We start from the raw sequence: 17491 nt of genomic DNA, 5'->3' as shown, positions 1-17491 counted from the left end.
AACAGCAAAAGTAATCCTTTAACTTTCACTCTTGCTCTGCATGTTAACAGTTTGTGCATTCTCCTGTTGCAGATGTGATCTATGTGTCGGCAGCAGGCAGTATGCTGTGTCAGATCATTAACTCACTATTGTTGCTACCTGTATCGGTGGCACGGCCGTTACTGAGTTACCTTTTGGATCTGCTCCCACCTCTGGATCGCCTCAACAGACTTCTACCAGCTGCAACACTCCTGGAAGACCAGGAACTGCAGTGGCCCCTGCATGGTAAGTGCTGGCTAAGGAAAATGACAGCTGTGCAAATCCTTTGGCCAGGAATCCTGGGAAGACAATCATAAAGCTGAGCCCTTATTTTCATACAAAATGAATAAACTATTGAATAATAATAGGTTAAGCTTTTTTGCTGCCCAGCTAAATGGAACTTCACTGTACATTATGCAGTGATAAAATATTGATTTATTTTTGGAAATGATCTAAAATTCAATGACTATATTGGATTAGAATATGTGATATGCAAGTGGTCTTTTAATATATGACATTTTTTAGTGGAGGATAATGACTATTTTTTTGGATCCAGCTGCAGACCACTTAGCTAATCTGATAAGTACATTTCCCCTGATACCCCTTAAATAGCTGGCCTTGGCTGGAAACTGACTGTAAATCTTTGCAGGTCTGCAACACATTTTGAATAATTTAAACATGTGAAGAAAAGACAATTTTTCATTAGAATGGACATATCTCTTTGCAAATCACAGTTGATCTTTAACATTGTAGTGCAGATTTTTCTGTTGATTTTTCTGAACAACATTTGTTCTTTTAGAAAAGCATTCAGAATTATATTTCACAATAAACTACACTGCTGATTTATCTTTTCAGATGATGATGATTCATTTTTTTATAATTACACTTGGGTTTGTTCTCTGAAAGTTTTGTTTGGTTGTTGTTAGGGACTCTGGAGTTTGCAGACCCTGCTGGAGCTCCTCTTCCTCAGCCTGCCCAGTCCTGGGTGTGGCTGGTGGATCTGGAGAGGACTGGAGCTCTGCTGGTGGGACGCTGCCTGGGAGGCATGCTCCAGGGACCGGCCACCTCGCCTGAGGAGCAAGACACTGGCTACTGGCTGAAAACACTGCTGTTCAGTAATGGGTTGGAAATGGATATCCCACAGCTAGGTAAGCTGTTTATAAATGAAAGTCGTGTTTGCTTTCATTAACTGAAACATTTGTCGACCTGAGCAGTAGTTAAAACCTTTAAATTTTCTGTTCTTGTTTATTAGATAAATGTATAAGTTCCTTGTTGGATGTGGCCCTTTCTGGAAATGAAGAGCAGAAGCCATTTGAATGCACGCTTCCTTCTGAAATGGCAGTGCTGGTTGACCTGGCCTTGGGATCCAACAAAGAACCCACCAATAGTCTTTGGATCAATATGCAGGATTATGCCATCAGCAAAGGTAAAAAAAAAAAAAAAAAAAAGTCAAAATAGGAATGTACCCTTTGAAGGCACAAGTGTGTGTGTGTATATATATATATATATATATATATATATATATATATATATACATATATATATAATTGTCTTGCATAATTATTAATATTAAAGTAATTCCAAGGTACTACATGTTTTATGCATATGCCATTGATATCTTTTGACAATAAACTTCAGTTTTTAATACTGCTTCAATTAGTATTTCTAAAATGTATACCAGTAATACTATTAGTATTTACTGTAAATGTGAATTCAATCAGGTAGGAAAATATAGTTTTATAAAGTGATCATTGTTAATCCAGTTGTTAATTGATAAGCCTCTTTTCGTTTTGATATGTTAGTAAAAATCAAGATCAACGAAAACCAAAAAAAAAAAATTTTTTTTTTAAATGTATTTTATTTATATATCCCAGGTATTGCAAATTGAACACTCATGCTTGGAATGGTGAAGCTGCTAGATAATACTTTTAATACTTCCCTCCTGTTTTCAGACTGGGACAATGCGACTCTCAGCAGCGAATCACTTTTGGATACAGTTTCTAGATTTGTTCTTGCTGCTTTACTGAAGCATACAGGCCTATTGAACCAGGCATGTGGTGAGGGCAGGTAAAGTAGCAATTATCATTGAAGTCGGTGGGGTGGGGTGTGGGGTGTGTGGGGGTGGGGGTGGGGGGGGGTGGGGGGTGGGGGGTGGGGGGTGGGGGGGGGGGGGGGGGGGGGGGAATAGTTTTAATGTAATAAAAGGGAGTATAGCAAAATCAGACACTGTTTTAATAATATAACAATCCCCTGAACACATCCATTTAATAATGCTCAATGCTCTGGTGTCCTATGTAGTTTTACGTTGCTTGCAAATACTTTACTTCATTTTAGAAAAATGATTAAAAAAAATTGATAAATAATAAAAGATTATTATTATTATTATTATTATTATTATTATTATTATTATATTGCATCCCAGATACCAGCCCGGTAAAACATTGGCAGAGGTGTATCGATGCGTCTATAAGGTCCGTAACCGCTTACTGGCTTGTAAGAACATGGAGCTCATTCAAACAAGGTCTTCTTCAAGGGAACGGCGGGTAAGTTTGAACGAAAGTGTTTCAAATTTATTTCCAGATGTCCAGTTTTATATGCAGTGATTTTCATGTAAGGATTTAAAACCTCATATCCAGTTGTGATGAAACTTTGATAGAACAAGAACCTAAAAAATATGGAGATATAAAATGGGGCCTGTCTGTCTGTCTTTGTGTACGTACAAATGTATGTACGTGCTGTATCTCATGCTGTTTTGTTTACTTGCTTATGATATATTGCTGAAGAGTTGACACTCATGCTGGAATTCTGCCTCTCTTAGATGTCTGAAAATCACGACTCATTGGAGATTGATCCCCAGGAGCATTCCTTTACTCAGACCATTGATGAAGAGGCTGAGATGGAGGAGCATGCGGACAGAGAGCGGGAGGAAGGACATCAGGAGCAAGATGAGGAAGAAAGAGAGCACGAGGTCATGACAGCAGGCAGTAAGTAAAGCAGAAGAACCGCTGTTCCCATAGCTAAAATTTGCTTTTTGAATGCAGCTTGTACAGTAGACAAAGGATGAGATGGACCATACCCACTATAAAATAAAACAAAAATTTAGTCCATGTGCTACTTGAGTTTTAATAGACTGAAACCTGAGTAAATTATTTGTTGTACTAAATAGAAATTTATAAACTAGCTTAAAGGATCTAAAATCTTGGTCCTGGAACTTAAGAAAAAGCTGTTTATGCGGTTTTAAAGGAATATGTATTTTAAAAAAAAGAAAGCTGCTCTTGGTCAGATAATGATACAAAGTGTTTTCTATTATTATCAGTAGCTGTGGTGTTTGTGAAAATAGTACAGAAGAGTGCTAATCCAGAAAATGTGACTAAAATGTGGATTTCAAACCTTATTTTCTGAGCTCTAACAGTATTTATTTATTTATTTATTTATTTATTTATTTATTCAAAAGAATATACATTAAAGTTGCTGCTGCTCTCTGCTGGCTTGCCTAATAATACATGTTTTTGTGTTGCATGTTACAGAAATCTTTCAATGTTTCCTATCAGCCCGAGAAGTAGCCCGCAGTCGAGACCGGGAGCGAATGAGTAGCAGCACTGGGATTGGGAATGGATCTGGACCCAGAGCTGCCGACGATGTTCCTTCTCAGTCTCAACAGGACAGGAGGGCTAGCACAAGCCTGCCGGAGGGACAGGACCTCTACACGGCAGCCTGTAACTCAGTCATTCACCGCTGCGCCCTGCTGATTCTAGGGGTCAGCCGAGTGCTAGAGGATCTGCACAGGCAGCAGGAAGAGGGGCAGATACAGCAAGCCACAGCAGGCTCTCAGGAGGGAGTGGGTTTCATGACCAGGTAGATATATGTTCTTCCAAATGTTAGGGGTTTTTATCAGGATTTATTTGTATTTTATTCCAAAATATGCATGCTAAGTGCAGTGAAGCAAAAATAATCTTTTTGACAACCCCGGCACGTGGTACAAATATGAAATATACAAAGCGTTTAGTCCAACTAAAAATTACAAATGTCAATATAGGAATGAAAGATTTGGGTAAAGATAGTGGCTTCTTATTTTATTGTAGGAGTGAGAGCTTGACTGCAGAGAGTCGCTCTGTTCAGACAAACCCAAATTACAGACTGATGAAATCAAGAAGTGAGTCTGATCTCTCACAGCCCGAGTCTGATGAAGAGGGATCCGGTCTGGTGAGTAATTTGTTTGCTGCCCTTTGTGGTTTAAATAAAGAAGCCCTCTTGTTTTGTAACATGTTATGTGATTGTAATTCTTCAGTGTGCATAATTTGATAAGTCATATTGTTCATTTTAAAGCACAAACAAGATTAGTCAAACTGTTTTTGAGGAAATGTAATACCAGCACTGGTTAGGATACAGTATTAAAGGCTTAATTTTTTAATTTTTTTTTTTTGACAGACATCCATTTAATAATGAGTAATGACCAGCAGTATTCTGTGTTACCCTGACTCTGAATAGGCAAATGCAATGTAATGGGAGAATCACAATAATAATGGCTGCTTTACAAACCAGTGCTTTTCTGTACCTGCAGTTTGAAAGCCTGGATTAGAAACAAACACAAATCTGGGTAGTGCAGGGATGTTTGCAATAAATAGGTTTCATCAGTTAGCTGCTTTTATGAATATTTTTTTAAACATATGTTTTTCTATGTTTATAGAGTGGAAGAAGAAATGTTGATTTGGACTTGGCTTCCTCACATAAGAGAAGGGGTATGTTTCATGTCACTGGTTTGATATAAAGAAGTTAATTTGTATGTGGTAATGTAAGCACTTACAACATGTTCTGCTTTAAAATCGAGCAAATAGTTTTATGTTCTCAAATCTGATGGCAAGGGATAGCCTTGTCTTTTATTAGATGCATATCATAATGGGGGTTCGTTGAAGTTAATGTTCCTGCCGCAATAAGATTAGACGACACATTAGCATGTCGCTAATGTGTTTATTCCCTTTTGGATGAAACGTCTTACAGGAATAACGATCCCTTGGGTGACTGGCAGCAAATGTGTTTGAAGTGGTTTCTTTAAAGTTATGTCGGATGACCTTGCTGAGAGAAGTAATCGAATTTCCCAAATTCCTTTAGTTTAATACTAGTAAACTGATCTGATTTTTAGAACTCAATATTTCAGTGTCAAGCAAAGACTGATTGATTGTTTATAAAAGCTTGTACATGATTGATTGATTGATTGATTGATTGATGGATTGACTAATCAGATGAAGGTTTTATGTTGTTCAGAATCTGTTCAAATACAGTATCATCTCAAGTGCTGTCTTCTGTGTGAAATGTCTTTTATTTTGTCTTCTGATTCTTGTGCGTTAGTGCATTTACTCCTTTTTGACCAGTTGAGCCCGAGAAAAAAGAAGAGCTTCAAGCAAGTACATGATGGCATGTTTAACCTTACTTTACTATAGCTTGCCCACATGTTTTACAGTCCATAAGTATGCATTACAGCTCCAACACTCCAAATTGAATCAGGATTAAATTGGTTTAGTAAATGGGCTCACATTTAAGCAAATACGTGGTTAAACGTTTACAATACCATCTGCCGATTTTTAGAAGTTTATTTTTTATAGAGTAATTGTGCTCAATTCCCAATTTCAAAGAGTATTTAAAAGAAAATTAGATCTTGAAGCGGTAGCCAGAGTAGCCTTTAAGTAGCTGCTTATTATAATGGGGGTTCGCTGTAGTTTATCACTACATCACAGGCATTTTTAATGTTCTTTCTGGTTAGACGGCACGTTAGCATGTCGCTTCTTTGATCCATTTTTTTATTCTGTTTTGGATGAAACTACTGACAGGAATTGTGATCGCTTGGGTGATTTGCTGTGAATGTGTTATTTAGTTCAGTCTATTAATCAGCTTTCCTCGATTCCTTTTGGTTAGTAATTGTAATTTGATCTGATTCTTAGATATTCTAAGTTTCTACAAGGATATACAGTACACTGATTCTTTTGTGTCTACATTTTATTAGCCATACATTAATCCCCAATCTTTTTTTAATTCACGCATCATCATTAAATAAAACTCGCAAGCATCTTAAAAAATAGCTTGGCAGACAAAGTAAAGTTCACTGGACAAAAAATAATAATGTCTATAACTGAATCTTCTAAATATAAGACTTGTGATGCTATCTATAGGACAATAGTGAGAGTAACAGTTAACCTTTCAAACACATATTGTTGTGATAAATAATAATAATAATGTATGAGGGCATTTGGAGTTTCCATGCAGGAGGAAAGGGAAGTTCTGTGTTAGAACAGATAGCTTTTTTTCTTTCTTTTTTTTTCAGCAGATTGTCAACTGATGCAGTTTTCAGTTTTATTCCCAAATTGCATTCAAGTGCATTTGAAAACAAAAAAAATATATATATATGATATAATGCTATTTCATTTGTATGTATAAAAACAAATGTAGTATATAGAGAATAATGCATGGGGTAGTGTGCGATATGAGAATGTAATGCCCACCCAAGGGGTGGGGTGTTACATATATCCAAGCATCCCACCCCGAGGGTGAGCGTTACATTCTCATTTATCACACACTAACCCATGCAGTATTTTTTCTGGTAAGCGGTTTTTTTCCTGGCTGAGAAGCGAGTGATAGAAGACAGCAGCTGTGTGAGGTACGGTTGGAATTCCTCTCAGTTTGACGACATCTCGCGCTGGCCGGGGTCGCGCTCTGTTGCTGGTGTTAATGAGCGTGTGCTTCCTGTATCAACCAGCCTGTGTTGCGGGAAATATCAACTGGATGAGCCCATTGAAGAAAATTACTCATCAGTTATTCCATACATTTTTTATATCAACTTTTATCAGATAAAATCAAGCTTTATTTTTTACTTTTTTGTTGCTTAGTATTGTTTAATATATGTAATATATATAGTTTAACATAACTTGATATATATATAATGGTAATTATTTATTTAAAGGTTTTAAACCCTAACAGTAAACGTGCAACTTACTCGGTTTGTTTCATTTGTGCTTCTAATTTTCCGAAAAGTATTGGGAGTATTGGGAAATGAGCATAAAATTTACGTATTGCCTACTTTAAACTTATTCGAAAAACACAAACATGGTTAGATGCCACTTGAGTTAATAATCACTAGTACAGTTTGTATAAATTGTTTTTAAACTTTCCCTAAGAATCATTCTGCATTTTAGCACTAAATGCGAGATTTCTGTTGACGTGCTGTTTGGCCTGTGCATAAGCTCACATCTTTAAAAAGCACTTTTATCTCTAGATGAATATAGTCATGTGGAATGCAATACCAACCCCCCCCCCCCCCCCCATTATTCTTTTTTTTTTGGTGGTTGTTGCTTCAGCAAGTTGCAAGCAATTTAATACTCAAGCTCTCAGTCTGCTTTCTGCTTCGAATTTTCGACCAGCAACATATTTCATTTTTGCATAAAGATTATGGAGGAAGAATATTTTAAAAAAATTATATTTCTTATGCATCCTGCAAATTTAGTTTTATATTTTGTTAACCAGCTTTTTCTCCACCTTTTTTAGCATGAAATCTGAATATCTTCAGAGTAGATAGCTAACACTTTATAGAGGTTTCCTTATTCTTCTGCAGGACCTATACACAGTTCCCCAGAACCTCTGACTGACACATGGTCTAGACTGAAGCACAGCCGAGATCGCTTGTACAACTCCTCACATTCGTACAGAGAATCCGACTTTGATCTGACCAGATCCCTCGGAGTCCATGCCCTTATTGATAACATCGTCAGCTTTGTGAGTGGGGATGTGGGCAACACCCCTGCTTTCAAAGAGCCAGAGGAGAGCATGTCCACCAGTCCTCAGGGTACAATCATTGCAATGGAACAGCAGCAGAACAGGGCTGAGGTACATTATCCTGTCTTTTGCCTGCTTTAGCATTTGACAAATTCACTGCTCCAAACAATTATTCAAAGATATGGAAATTAAGCAGTGATTGACAACTATTTCAAGTATGTTTCTGGTTGGATTTGCTTGTGTTTAAATTAGATATGCTAATGTTAATAAAAAGCATGTACTTGACTTGCCCTTTTTATGTTAGTACAATTTAAAATTATACATACAAGTAGAACATTAAGATGTGGATAACATCCTAGCAGGGGGAGCACTTAACATAATGACTTAATAAAATAGAAATATTTTAGATTTGTGTATATTTTTAAAAGCTCATGTATACATGATACTTGTGTAACTGGATAATTGCCATGTACAGCTTCGCCTGGAGGCTCTGCACCAGATCCTGGTTCTGCTGTCTGGAATGGAAGAGAAAGGCAGCCAGGCTGCAGGGGGTGTCCGGCAGGGGCCAGTGTTCCAGTCCTCCAGCTTGTTGACCTCTGTCAGACTGCAGTTCCTAGCAGGGTGCTTTGGCCTGGGATCAGTGGGAAATGGAGGAATAAAAGTGGAAAGTGTCCAGCTTCATCATTATCAGGTACTAGAAAATGTCAGACCTCTTTAGCCAGAAACAGTATCAAAAAACACTTTACATGTATCTTTCTGTGCAGTATTACAGTTTGGCTATTATTGGTAAAACATAAAAATAAAAACGCACCCTTAGGCTTGGACCAGACCTAAATGGCTTTGTTGCACAAATAAGCTTTATGCCTCGATGCTCCTATATGATTGTTCCCATTTGAACCAGTTTTAAAATCTGACAGTTTTGTACATTGGATGCAGACACTTAACTCAAATACCAAGCAAAATGTTTTATTCACCAGCTATTGCCTAAATTAAGGATTATGCTGGCAGTGATACTGGCATGGAGACAGAAACCCAGCTTGACAGGTTTTGTTAAACCATTATAAAATATATTATAAATTTGAGATGCATTTGAGATGTGTAAGAGTGTAAAGTATTGATTCTTCTGTTAAAGTAACCATTGATACACCGTGTTCCACATAGTTTGTATGCAGTGTTTTTAGTGGAATTCATTGGAATATCTCCTTGTTGTTTCTTTTTAATCTAGGATGGCATCAGAGCTGCAAAGAGGAATATTCAGATGGACATCCAGACGGCAGTGCACAAGATTTACCAGCAATTGTCTGCCACCCTGGAGCGTGCCTTGCAATCCAACAAGCATCATATTGGTAAGAATACTGAAATCCAGCATCAGTTTTAAAGGCTTGTGTATAAATGTTGTAGGACCAGGTCAATTTCTGGTTTACATTATTGCTTAAAAACAAAGGGTACGTTCAATTAACTTTTTTTCCCCTCTGGGAAGCCATATGTTGGAAAATTTGTTTAAACCATTGAAAATCTGTTTCACATCTGCCCAAATACTTTTATTTTCCCAAATAAGTTGGTGTTAATGAACATTCTATAGGGCTAACAAATTACTTGCCATTGCTGCCTGCTGTGTTATATGTATTCCTGCTATATATTTTTTAAATAAAATAGTTTTTATATATGACCTTGGTCATAAATCATTGTTTCACACTGGGGTCTTCCCATGAATATCTTAAGTAATGCTTTTCATTTACATTAGGTTTGGCTTTCTAAGGTTTGTGTTTTTCTGCTGCTGATTCTTTGTCTGGCTGTATTTTTGTTTTTCAGAAGCTCAACAGCGCCTCCTGTTGGTGACCGTGTTTGCACTCAGTGTTCGTTATCAGCCAGTGGATGTGTCTCTGGCTGTTTCAAGTGGTTTGCTCAACGTCTTGTCACAGTTGTGCGGTACTGACACCATGTTAGGACAGCCACTGCAGCTGCTGCAGAAGCCTGGTGTGTCCCAGCTCAGCACGGCTCTCAAAGTAGCCAGCACCAGGCTACTTCAGATTCTAGCCATCACTACCGGGTCAATATCCATTTGTTATTCAAAGTCTTTCTTACTAAACATTTGTTTTGCATTTTAAATGGCAATTTGTATTTTGAAGGGCCCAATACTCTAAAAATGTATTCTAATGAGTAGATGTTAACCAAAATGTATTCCAAGGAGCCTTGTAGATGTAACATTTCTGCTTTTTTTAAATTCTTGGGCTGATTTGTTTAAAGCTTTTCAGCATTTCTTGAAGATTTCCTGATGTTAAACTTCACTTGGCTTCTAGTGTTTTTGTCTCCTTCTACCAGAGACTCACTGTCATAGATACATTATTGCTCTTCAAGGTCTATGTTAATCTTGGACTAGTGTACCTTATCTAACGCATGGTTAGGAGTTGGAGGGTAGTGCTAATTGGGGTCTGTGAAACTAGCCGTAAGATTTAAAGTTAGTTTACAAAAAGTGAAATTAGGATGGCTACATGACGGGTGGAGATAGTCACTTTCAAATATCTTGTATGACAATATGCCCGTTTTATACTGTGCTATTTATTTATGTATGTGTATAAGTCAGTGGATTATTTCTGTATGTGATGCACTTATTCGCATTAGAGCAACATTTTAAACTTTTCATAATGAAATTAAGCAATGTATCATGCTTTTTGAAACAGTATTAAAATACATTGCTGATTGTGTATCAGCCGGATTTGTTTAACATGTCTTGTGTTTCCTTATCCAGGACGTATGCTGATAAACTGAGTCCCAAGGTAGTGCAGTCTCTGCTGGACCTGCTGTGCTGCCAGCTGAAGAACCTGCTCTCCCAGGCTGGGGTGACACTGATGTCTTCCTGTAAGGAGGAGGAAGAGACAAAATCTGATGAGATCAGGGAAGCTGGAAAGAGGGATTTCCGAGGTGTGTGTCTGTCTGAGCTTATATCCACTAAAAGTCATTGAATCCAACATCTGGCACTACAGTATGCTGAGATTGGGTTTGTGCATCAGCTCATCAGCGTTCTACCAGAGCACATGGGGCAGGATCAGGCCTTCCTGCTTCGTTAGCTTTTGTCTTGATGGCCATTGAATAAAAAGCAGTTTTGATCATTTGCACTGGCCTCAGCAAGTAATGAGTTACAGAAAACAGCTTGTAAACATGTCAATCCTTTCAGTTGTGGGAGGAATTAAGTTCTTATTTCCTCTTGTATTAGTTTAAAAAAATAAATAAAGCAATTGCAGGGTAACATGAATAAAGAAAAAACAAATACAACCAAACAGTACAAACATGTGGAGTTCATGTCAACAGCAAAACAGTACAAACAATAATAAATAAAACCGCTTTCTTTGTTTTTGCTTCTTGCAGCACTTGTACGCAAACAGCACACAGCTGAGTTGCATCTTGGAGATTTCCTTGTGTTTCTGCGGAGAGTCGTGTCCTCCAAAGCTATACAGTCTAAAATGGCTTCCCCAAAATGGACAGAGGTCCTGCTGAATATTGCTGCTCAAAAATGCTGTTCAGGTTTGTGAAGTAGAATTGATATGTACATGGATTAAGACCTCATCCCATTTTTTATTAAAGCATTTGTGTTGTTGTCTTGCTGCTCTAAGTATACAGGACTCTGTATGCATACTGTTAATGTCCAATTTGTGAGCACTCTTAATTGGGTTAGAGTGGAGGCACTTCAGCTGCAATGTCCTCTTAAAATTACAGATTCTTATTATAGTATGTGTTGCCAAAAGGCTATTTATTTTTTAGCCCTGGTCACTACCTCAAGCTGACCTTTTCAAGAACGAAATAAACATATAATATTTAAGTGTTGAAATAAAATATTTTTCTATGTCATATTTAGGAGTCCCCCTGGTTGGAAACTTGCGAACAAGGCTGCTTGCTCTTCATGTACTGGAAGCTGTGCTGCCTGCTTGTGAAGCTACTGTCGAAGATGACCAAATGACACAGGTCTTTCATTTTTTTAATTATAATATCTTATAACTTTAAATATAAACTACACCCTGGCCAAAAATATGTTTTTTTTCAATAATTCTTAACAGTTATTTTAGGTTTTTATCAACCAAACATGAACCCACTGCACCATACATGTGTGCATTTATTTCCTTGATGCATAAACTGTAAACACATGCCTTATTCATCCCAGTAGAGTTTATGGCAGCTGAGTGATGCCTGATACCTGCGGAGATAATAAAGTTCCTGTACTAATATTGCACTTTTATTTGATTGTTTCTGTATTCCACTGTACAGTATGCCATGTGAATTTTGTATGATGGAGACCACACTTTCAAATGTGATACACCACTGTATTCTATGATTTACTCAGGCAAGATCAATAATACAAGCTTTATATTGTCTAACATTTGTTTATGATGTTAGTTATGTACTAAAACAATGCTATTAAAATACAGAATTTGGGGATTTATAATCCTCAATAGACACATTATTGAATATCCCTTCTATCTCTGCACATGTTGGTAATGTACAGTAGGGAGTTTTTGTTCAGTCCATTTTGTTTTGTATATGACAGGTTGTAGAGCGCCTATTCTCGCTCCTGTCTGACTGCATGTGGGAGGCACCAATTGCTCAGGCCAAGCACACAATCCAAGTAAAAGAAAAAGAACAAGAGATGAAACTACAGGTATGTTCAGCTTTTACGCTTCAGCTGTTACCGAGGAGTCCTTGTTTGCAGTAGTTCAGGTGGTATAAGTCTATTTGTCCATGATGCAGGGCGAGGTGGAGGAGGAGGATGAGCGCCTGCCAATCCAGGAAGTGTCCTATGACCCTGAGAAAGCTCAGTGCTGTGTGGTGGAGAATGGACAGGTGCTAACTCATGGCAGTGGAGGAAAAGGATATGGGCTAGCGTCCACAGGAATCACGTCAGGATGTTACCAGTGGAAGGTATGGCTTGCGTATTGTCGAATTGGGATTTCACAATTGTGCTAGTAGTAGAGTTTGAATTGATTTTATATACTGTGTGATGTCTAGTCAGACCTGATGCTAAATGTCTTGGGAGTCCCATCTAAATGCTTGGTTTAAATCCAAGTTAGATATAAAACCTGTATAGAATGTACAGTGTGTCTGAAATCATTGGTTACGTTTATGATTTTTAAAAGTGTAGCTTTTATTTTTTCTTTGTGCTCTCTTTAGACCTTAATCCGTAGTGCCTTTCTAATTTGCTATCTTGATCCAGATTGATCACCATATACTGTATACCAGATTGATCACCATATACTGTATAGAGAATCTTTAGCTTTAGCATCTTTATTTGTTTTGACAGGGTGATCAATTACCTTGTCAATTAGGAAGATGGAGGATGAAAAGGAAGAATCTGATTGTTTTTTTTCATATCTCTAACAGCAGACTTCTAACATAGGGATTTTACTGATTTTAAGTTCCTTTTCTAGTTCAGTCCAACCACTTTATATATAGTTAAAGCATCTACTTGATGAGTTCCAAGTAAAATGTATTTAAACATTAAATCGATCTAAAAAGAAATGGCATTAGTTTGATTTACTGTACATGCTGTTTCTATTTTCTTTTCAGTTTTACATTGTTAAAGAAAATCGTGGTAATGAAGGAACTTGTGTGGGAGTGTCTCGCTGGCCTGTTCACGACTTCAACCATCGTACTACATCAGACATGTGGCTGTACAGAGCTTATAGCGGTAATCTTTACCACAATGGAGAACAGACTCTGGCACTGTCCAGTTTCACTCAGGGGGATTACATCACCTGTGTCTTAGACATGGAAGCAAGGACAATGTCCTTTGGGAAAAATGGGGAGGTAAGTGTTGCATTTAGAATTATTTCTGAGCAAACAGGTTAATAATGTTTGTGTCCACAGTCTATGCATTGCATCCTCAAGCCAGATGGTTGATTTACACAGCTTTCCTTCCATCGGATCATTAGTCTATATCAGGGGTGGCCAACCCTGGTCCTGGAGAGCCACAGTCCAGCAGGTTTTATAGGTAACCCTTAAATCATCAATTTCTGTAGAATGCAAGTTGTTGATGAATTTAGTTCAATTTAATTCAAGTTCATTTGTTCAATTAAATCAGGAGTGGTAAGCTGTGACCCAGGTGAGCTGCAGGATGTTCAGGTTTTTGTTTCAAATGATCTCTAAATTACTTAATTGAACAAATTACTACTTAACATGAAAAAAATACTGCTTAACTAGTCAAAATGTAATTGTTCCAAGTTTTTTTTAAATTAATGATTTAAGAGTTACCTATAAAACCTGATGGATTGTGGCTCTCTATGACCAGGGTTGGCCACCCCTGGTCTATATAATTAAAAGTTGCTATTGCTTCCTGATAACTTATCACTTGCTGTGCAGATCAGCACATGGACTTTAGGTACCAGGAAGAAGAATTAAAAAGTGATAAGGTAGCTCACGCTTATCACTCCTTTTTATAGAGGCAGTCAAAAACAACCCTGTGCTATTCAGGTTATACATGTTACTTTTGTAGCAATACATAAGACAAGAAGAACAAAGTACTCAATAGACCTATCTGTCCTACCTCTATCTTGGTGCTGTTTCTGTCTGAACATAGAGCATTTTCCTAGCGGACATAACATCTGCCAAACAAATCAGTGAAAAGAAATGTAGCTATTGATCCACTGTAAAGGGCAATTTGGGACTATCGCCTTTTATTCCAAGATATTTTATCAACTTCAGTTTACCAGGTACCAGTTGCAGAGTTCAGCAAATGTAAAATCATTTAAGTCCTTTTATGGAAAAGCACATCACGTCTCTATGTGATTTAAGTCCTCCTGAGGAACTGTGATTATAATGTATTGCCATTAATAATTGTAGGAGCCTAAACTAGCCTTTGAAGATGTGGATGCAACTGAACTATACCCTTGTGTGATGTTCTACAGCAGTAACCCTGGTGAAAAGGTAAAAACTAACCATCCAAATACCCCCAACCTATAAGCGTTATGTAAAGCATTTAAATATGCCATTGTTTTATTTATGATGTACATTTTTACATTATGCTCAATTGGTTAAATTTAGTTAAGTAACATGTGTAATCTAATTTAAAGTATTCTGTGATTCTCTGAACCAAAACTTGCATTCATTTTTTTGTTGCTTTAATTCTAGTTCGTTTTTAACTTGTTCAAATACTGTGAATTTAGTTTAATAATATTTTTTTTATTAATGTTGCATCTGTGTCTTCAGGTTAAAATCTGTGACATGCAAATGCGGGGCACCCCAAGAGACCTGCTGCCTGGAGATCCTATCTGCAGCCCGGTTGCAACAGTTTTGGCAGAGGCCACCACCCAGCTTATTCGCATTCTCCACCGCACAGACAGATGGACCCACTGCATCAACAAGAACATGATGGAGCGGCTCCAGGAGATCAAAGCCTGCTTTAGGGAAGTCGGGCATAAACTGAAAAAGAGCCGCTCGGTGCAAAGCAGGGAGGAACGCGATGCAAAGGACGATTTCAGAGAAGAGGAGAAGGGCAAACATGGGAAGCATGGGCTGGCAGACCTCTCGGAGGCACAGCTGAAGACACTCTGCACCGAGGTCTGGCCTGTGCTGTCAGTAATTGGAGGGGCAGATGCCGGTCTCCGAGTTGGAGGGAGATGTGTTCACAAGCAAACGGGGCGGCACGCCACACTGCTAGGAGTAGTGAAAGAGGGAAGCACTTCTGCCAAGGTTCAGTGGGATGAGGCAGAGATTACAATCAGGTAGGCATAACTAGCTTAGAAAGTCAAGCTTTAAGGCTCTTGTGAATAAAGGAAGAAACATGTGGGAGTGATTTGTGTTATACATAAATAGGTCAAATGGTGGTTTTAATACGGTGTATGGTGGATTGTTCTAATCGTCAACTACCAAGATGCTTTCTCATTATTAGTAACTGGTTAAAAACAAATGTGGTGGACCCTAAAATTATGTATTTTATTATTCTTTAAAAGGCTTGAAAAGGGACATCATTTTTAAAGCAGATGGTGGCTAATTTTGGTTTATGGATTTATTATTATTATTATTATTATTATGATGTCTCCAATCAAATGATTTTTAAAAGATTATTGTTGCTATATTACAGACTAACAGTGCTTTTTTTTATAGAGCTTATTGCATTAAAAGTGCATGTTATCTACATCTTTTTGTGCTCCATGGTGTCCATGAACTTCTGCATGTCAACTACTTCTTTCCTCCTTCCTTCACTTTTCCCCTCACCTATTTTAAGTTTTAGTCCATGTCTTGCATTGTCTTCTGTATCCTTCCTTTTATCTTTTCCCTCACTTTGTTTCCTGTGTCATTCTGATCCGTATTAAAGCTTCCCAACTTTTTGGTCGCCTAGTGACACTCCCCTGTACAACCTGGAGCCCTGCGAGCCGCTGGCCTTTGACGTTTCCAGATTCCGTGGGTTGACGGCATCTCTGCTGCTGGATCTCACCTACCTGACTGGCATCCACGAAGATGCAGCAAAGCTAAGTGCCCGCCGGCATGAGAAAAAACACCGACATGATTCAGAAGAGAAGGGAGACCATGAGCAAAAAGCAGAGGGGGACCTCCCAAAAGAAACCATGGATCTGCGGGTCTCCCAGAGTTTGGATGAGGTCAAAGCTCACATGAGCACCAACTCAAAGTCAGAAAGCGAAATAGCCTCATTTTCCTTGGAACCTCAGATTTTAGACTCCCAACACCATCAAGCCGAAGGAAAGAGGAAAGCCCACGAACACGCGATGAGAACTCATGATTTGGTGCAATCAGAAATCCGAGCGGTTCAGCTCTCCTACCTCTATCTTGGTGCTATGAAATCACTAAGTGCTCTTCTCAGCTGCAGCAAGTATGCTGAACTGTTACTTATACCCAAGGTGCTGCCAGAGAATGGACACAACTCGGACTGTGCTAGCTCCCCTGTAATCCAAGAGGAGGTGGAAATGAAAGCTGCCCTGCAGTTCTTGATGCGGCACATGGTGAAGCGTGCCGTCATGCGGTCCCCCATCAAACGAGCCCTAGGGCTTGCAGACCTGGAACGTGCTCAAGCCATGGTTTACAAGCTGGTGGTTAACAGTCTGCTGGAAGAACAGTTTGGAGGCAAAATTAAGCAAGGTAAGCTGCAACAGTTATTTTTCTCAAAGGAAAATAGAGCAGTACCTAATAATTACCGGCGTAGAATTACTTAATGTGTGCACTGAAATGAAATTCCAGTTATTTTAGGTTCTCCAAATTTGCTCTATAAAACAAGAAATCACTACATAAAATGCAAGACATGATATGCACTAAATAAACATAACATTTTGAAACTGAAAGAAGAGTAGATGATAGAAGAGATTTAGGGATGTTTCAGTCTGTATTTACTTAAATGTTTTAATATATTATGTTCATATCAAACACATTTAAAATTGCCATGATTTAACGTGTTTTTAACTTTTTCATTGATCTACCATTACACCTTTTGAATTGAAGTGACTCCATTGTTCCTTGTAGAAGTGGATCCTGAGTCGGAGGAACCCGATGGTGCCCAGCAGGCACAGACTCCAGTCACCACCAGTCCTTCTGCTTCCAGCACCACTTCCTTCATGAGCAGCTCCCTAGAAGATACCACCACTGCCACCACCCCAGTGACAGACACTGAGACCGTGCCAGCCTCTGAGTCTCCTGGCGTCATGCCACTCAGTCTGCTAAGGTAAGGCTGCTGGATTCATACGCTGCAAATTATTCATGAAGAATTTGAACTGCA

General features: G+C 38.4%; 1 protein-coding gene across 11 annotated transcripts in view; it reads left to right on the top strand.

Annotated features, from left to right (window-relative positions):
• LOC117428233 (probable E3 ubiquitin-protein ligase HERC1) overlaps positions 1-17491 on the top strand; it is a 60246-nt gene that overhangs the window by 19841 nt on the left and 22914 nt on the right. For 7 of the 11 annotated variants that reach the window (XM_058995009.1, XM_058995012.1, XM_058995014.1 and 4 more), the window contains exons 17-39: positions 73-264; positions 945-1166; positions 1271-1444; positions 1971-2085; positions 2441-2561; positions 2837-3002; positions 3546-3873; positions 4101-4221; positions 4706-4757; positions 7619-7890; positions 8255-8470; positions 9005-9125; positions 9592-9829; positions 10529-10701; positions 11146-11301; positions 11633-11739; positions 12320-12430; positions 12520-12690; positions 13336-13575; positions 14608-14691; positions 14974-15488; positions 16082-16860; positions 17218-17437. In XM_058995009.1, coding sequence (XP_058850992.1) covers positions 73-264; positions 945-1166; positions 1271-1444; positions 1971-2085; positions 2441-2561; positions 2837-3002; positions 3546-3873; positions 4101-4221; positions 4706-4757; positions 7619-7890; positions 8255-8470; positions 9005-9125; positions 9592-9829; positions 10529-10701; positions 11146-11301; positions 11633-11739; positions 12320-12430; positions 12520-12690; positions 13336-13575; positions 14608-14691; positions 14974-15488; positions 16082-16860; positions 17218-17437 — 4894 coding nt within the window. The remainder of the gene's footprint in view (positions 1-72; positions 265-944; positions 1167-1270; positions 1445-1970; positions 2086-2440; positions 2562-2836; positions 3003-3545; positions 3874-4100; positions 4222-4705; positions 4758-7618; positions 7891-8254; positions 8471-9004; positions 9126-9591; positions 9830-10528; positions 10702-11145; positions 11302-11632; positions 11740-12319; positions 12431-12519; positions 12691-13335; positions 13576-14607; positions 14692-14973; positions 15489-16081; positions 16861-17217; positions 17438-17491) is intronic. The other 4 variants (XM_058995019.1, XM_058995013.1, XM_058995017.1 and 1 more) reach the window with 3 other exon arrangements.

This window comes from Acipenser ruthenus, chromosome 21 (genome assembly GCF_902713425.1).
Source record: "Acipenser ruthenus chromosome 21, fAciRut3.2 maternal haplotype, whole genome shotgun sequence".
NCBI lineage: Eukaryota > Metazoa > Chordata > Actinopteri > Acipenseriformes > Acipenseridae > Acipenser > Acipenser ruthenus.
This window is presented reverse-complemented; position numbering and strand designations above follow the sequence as displayed.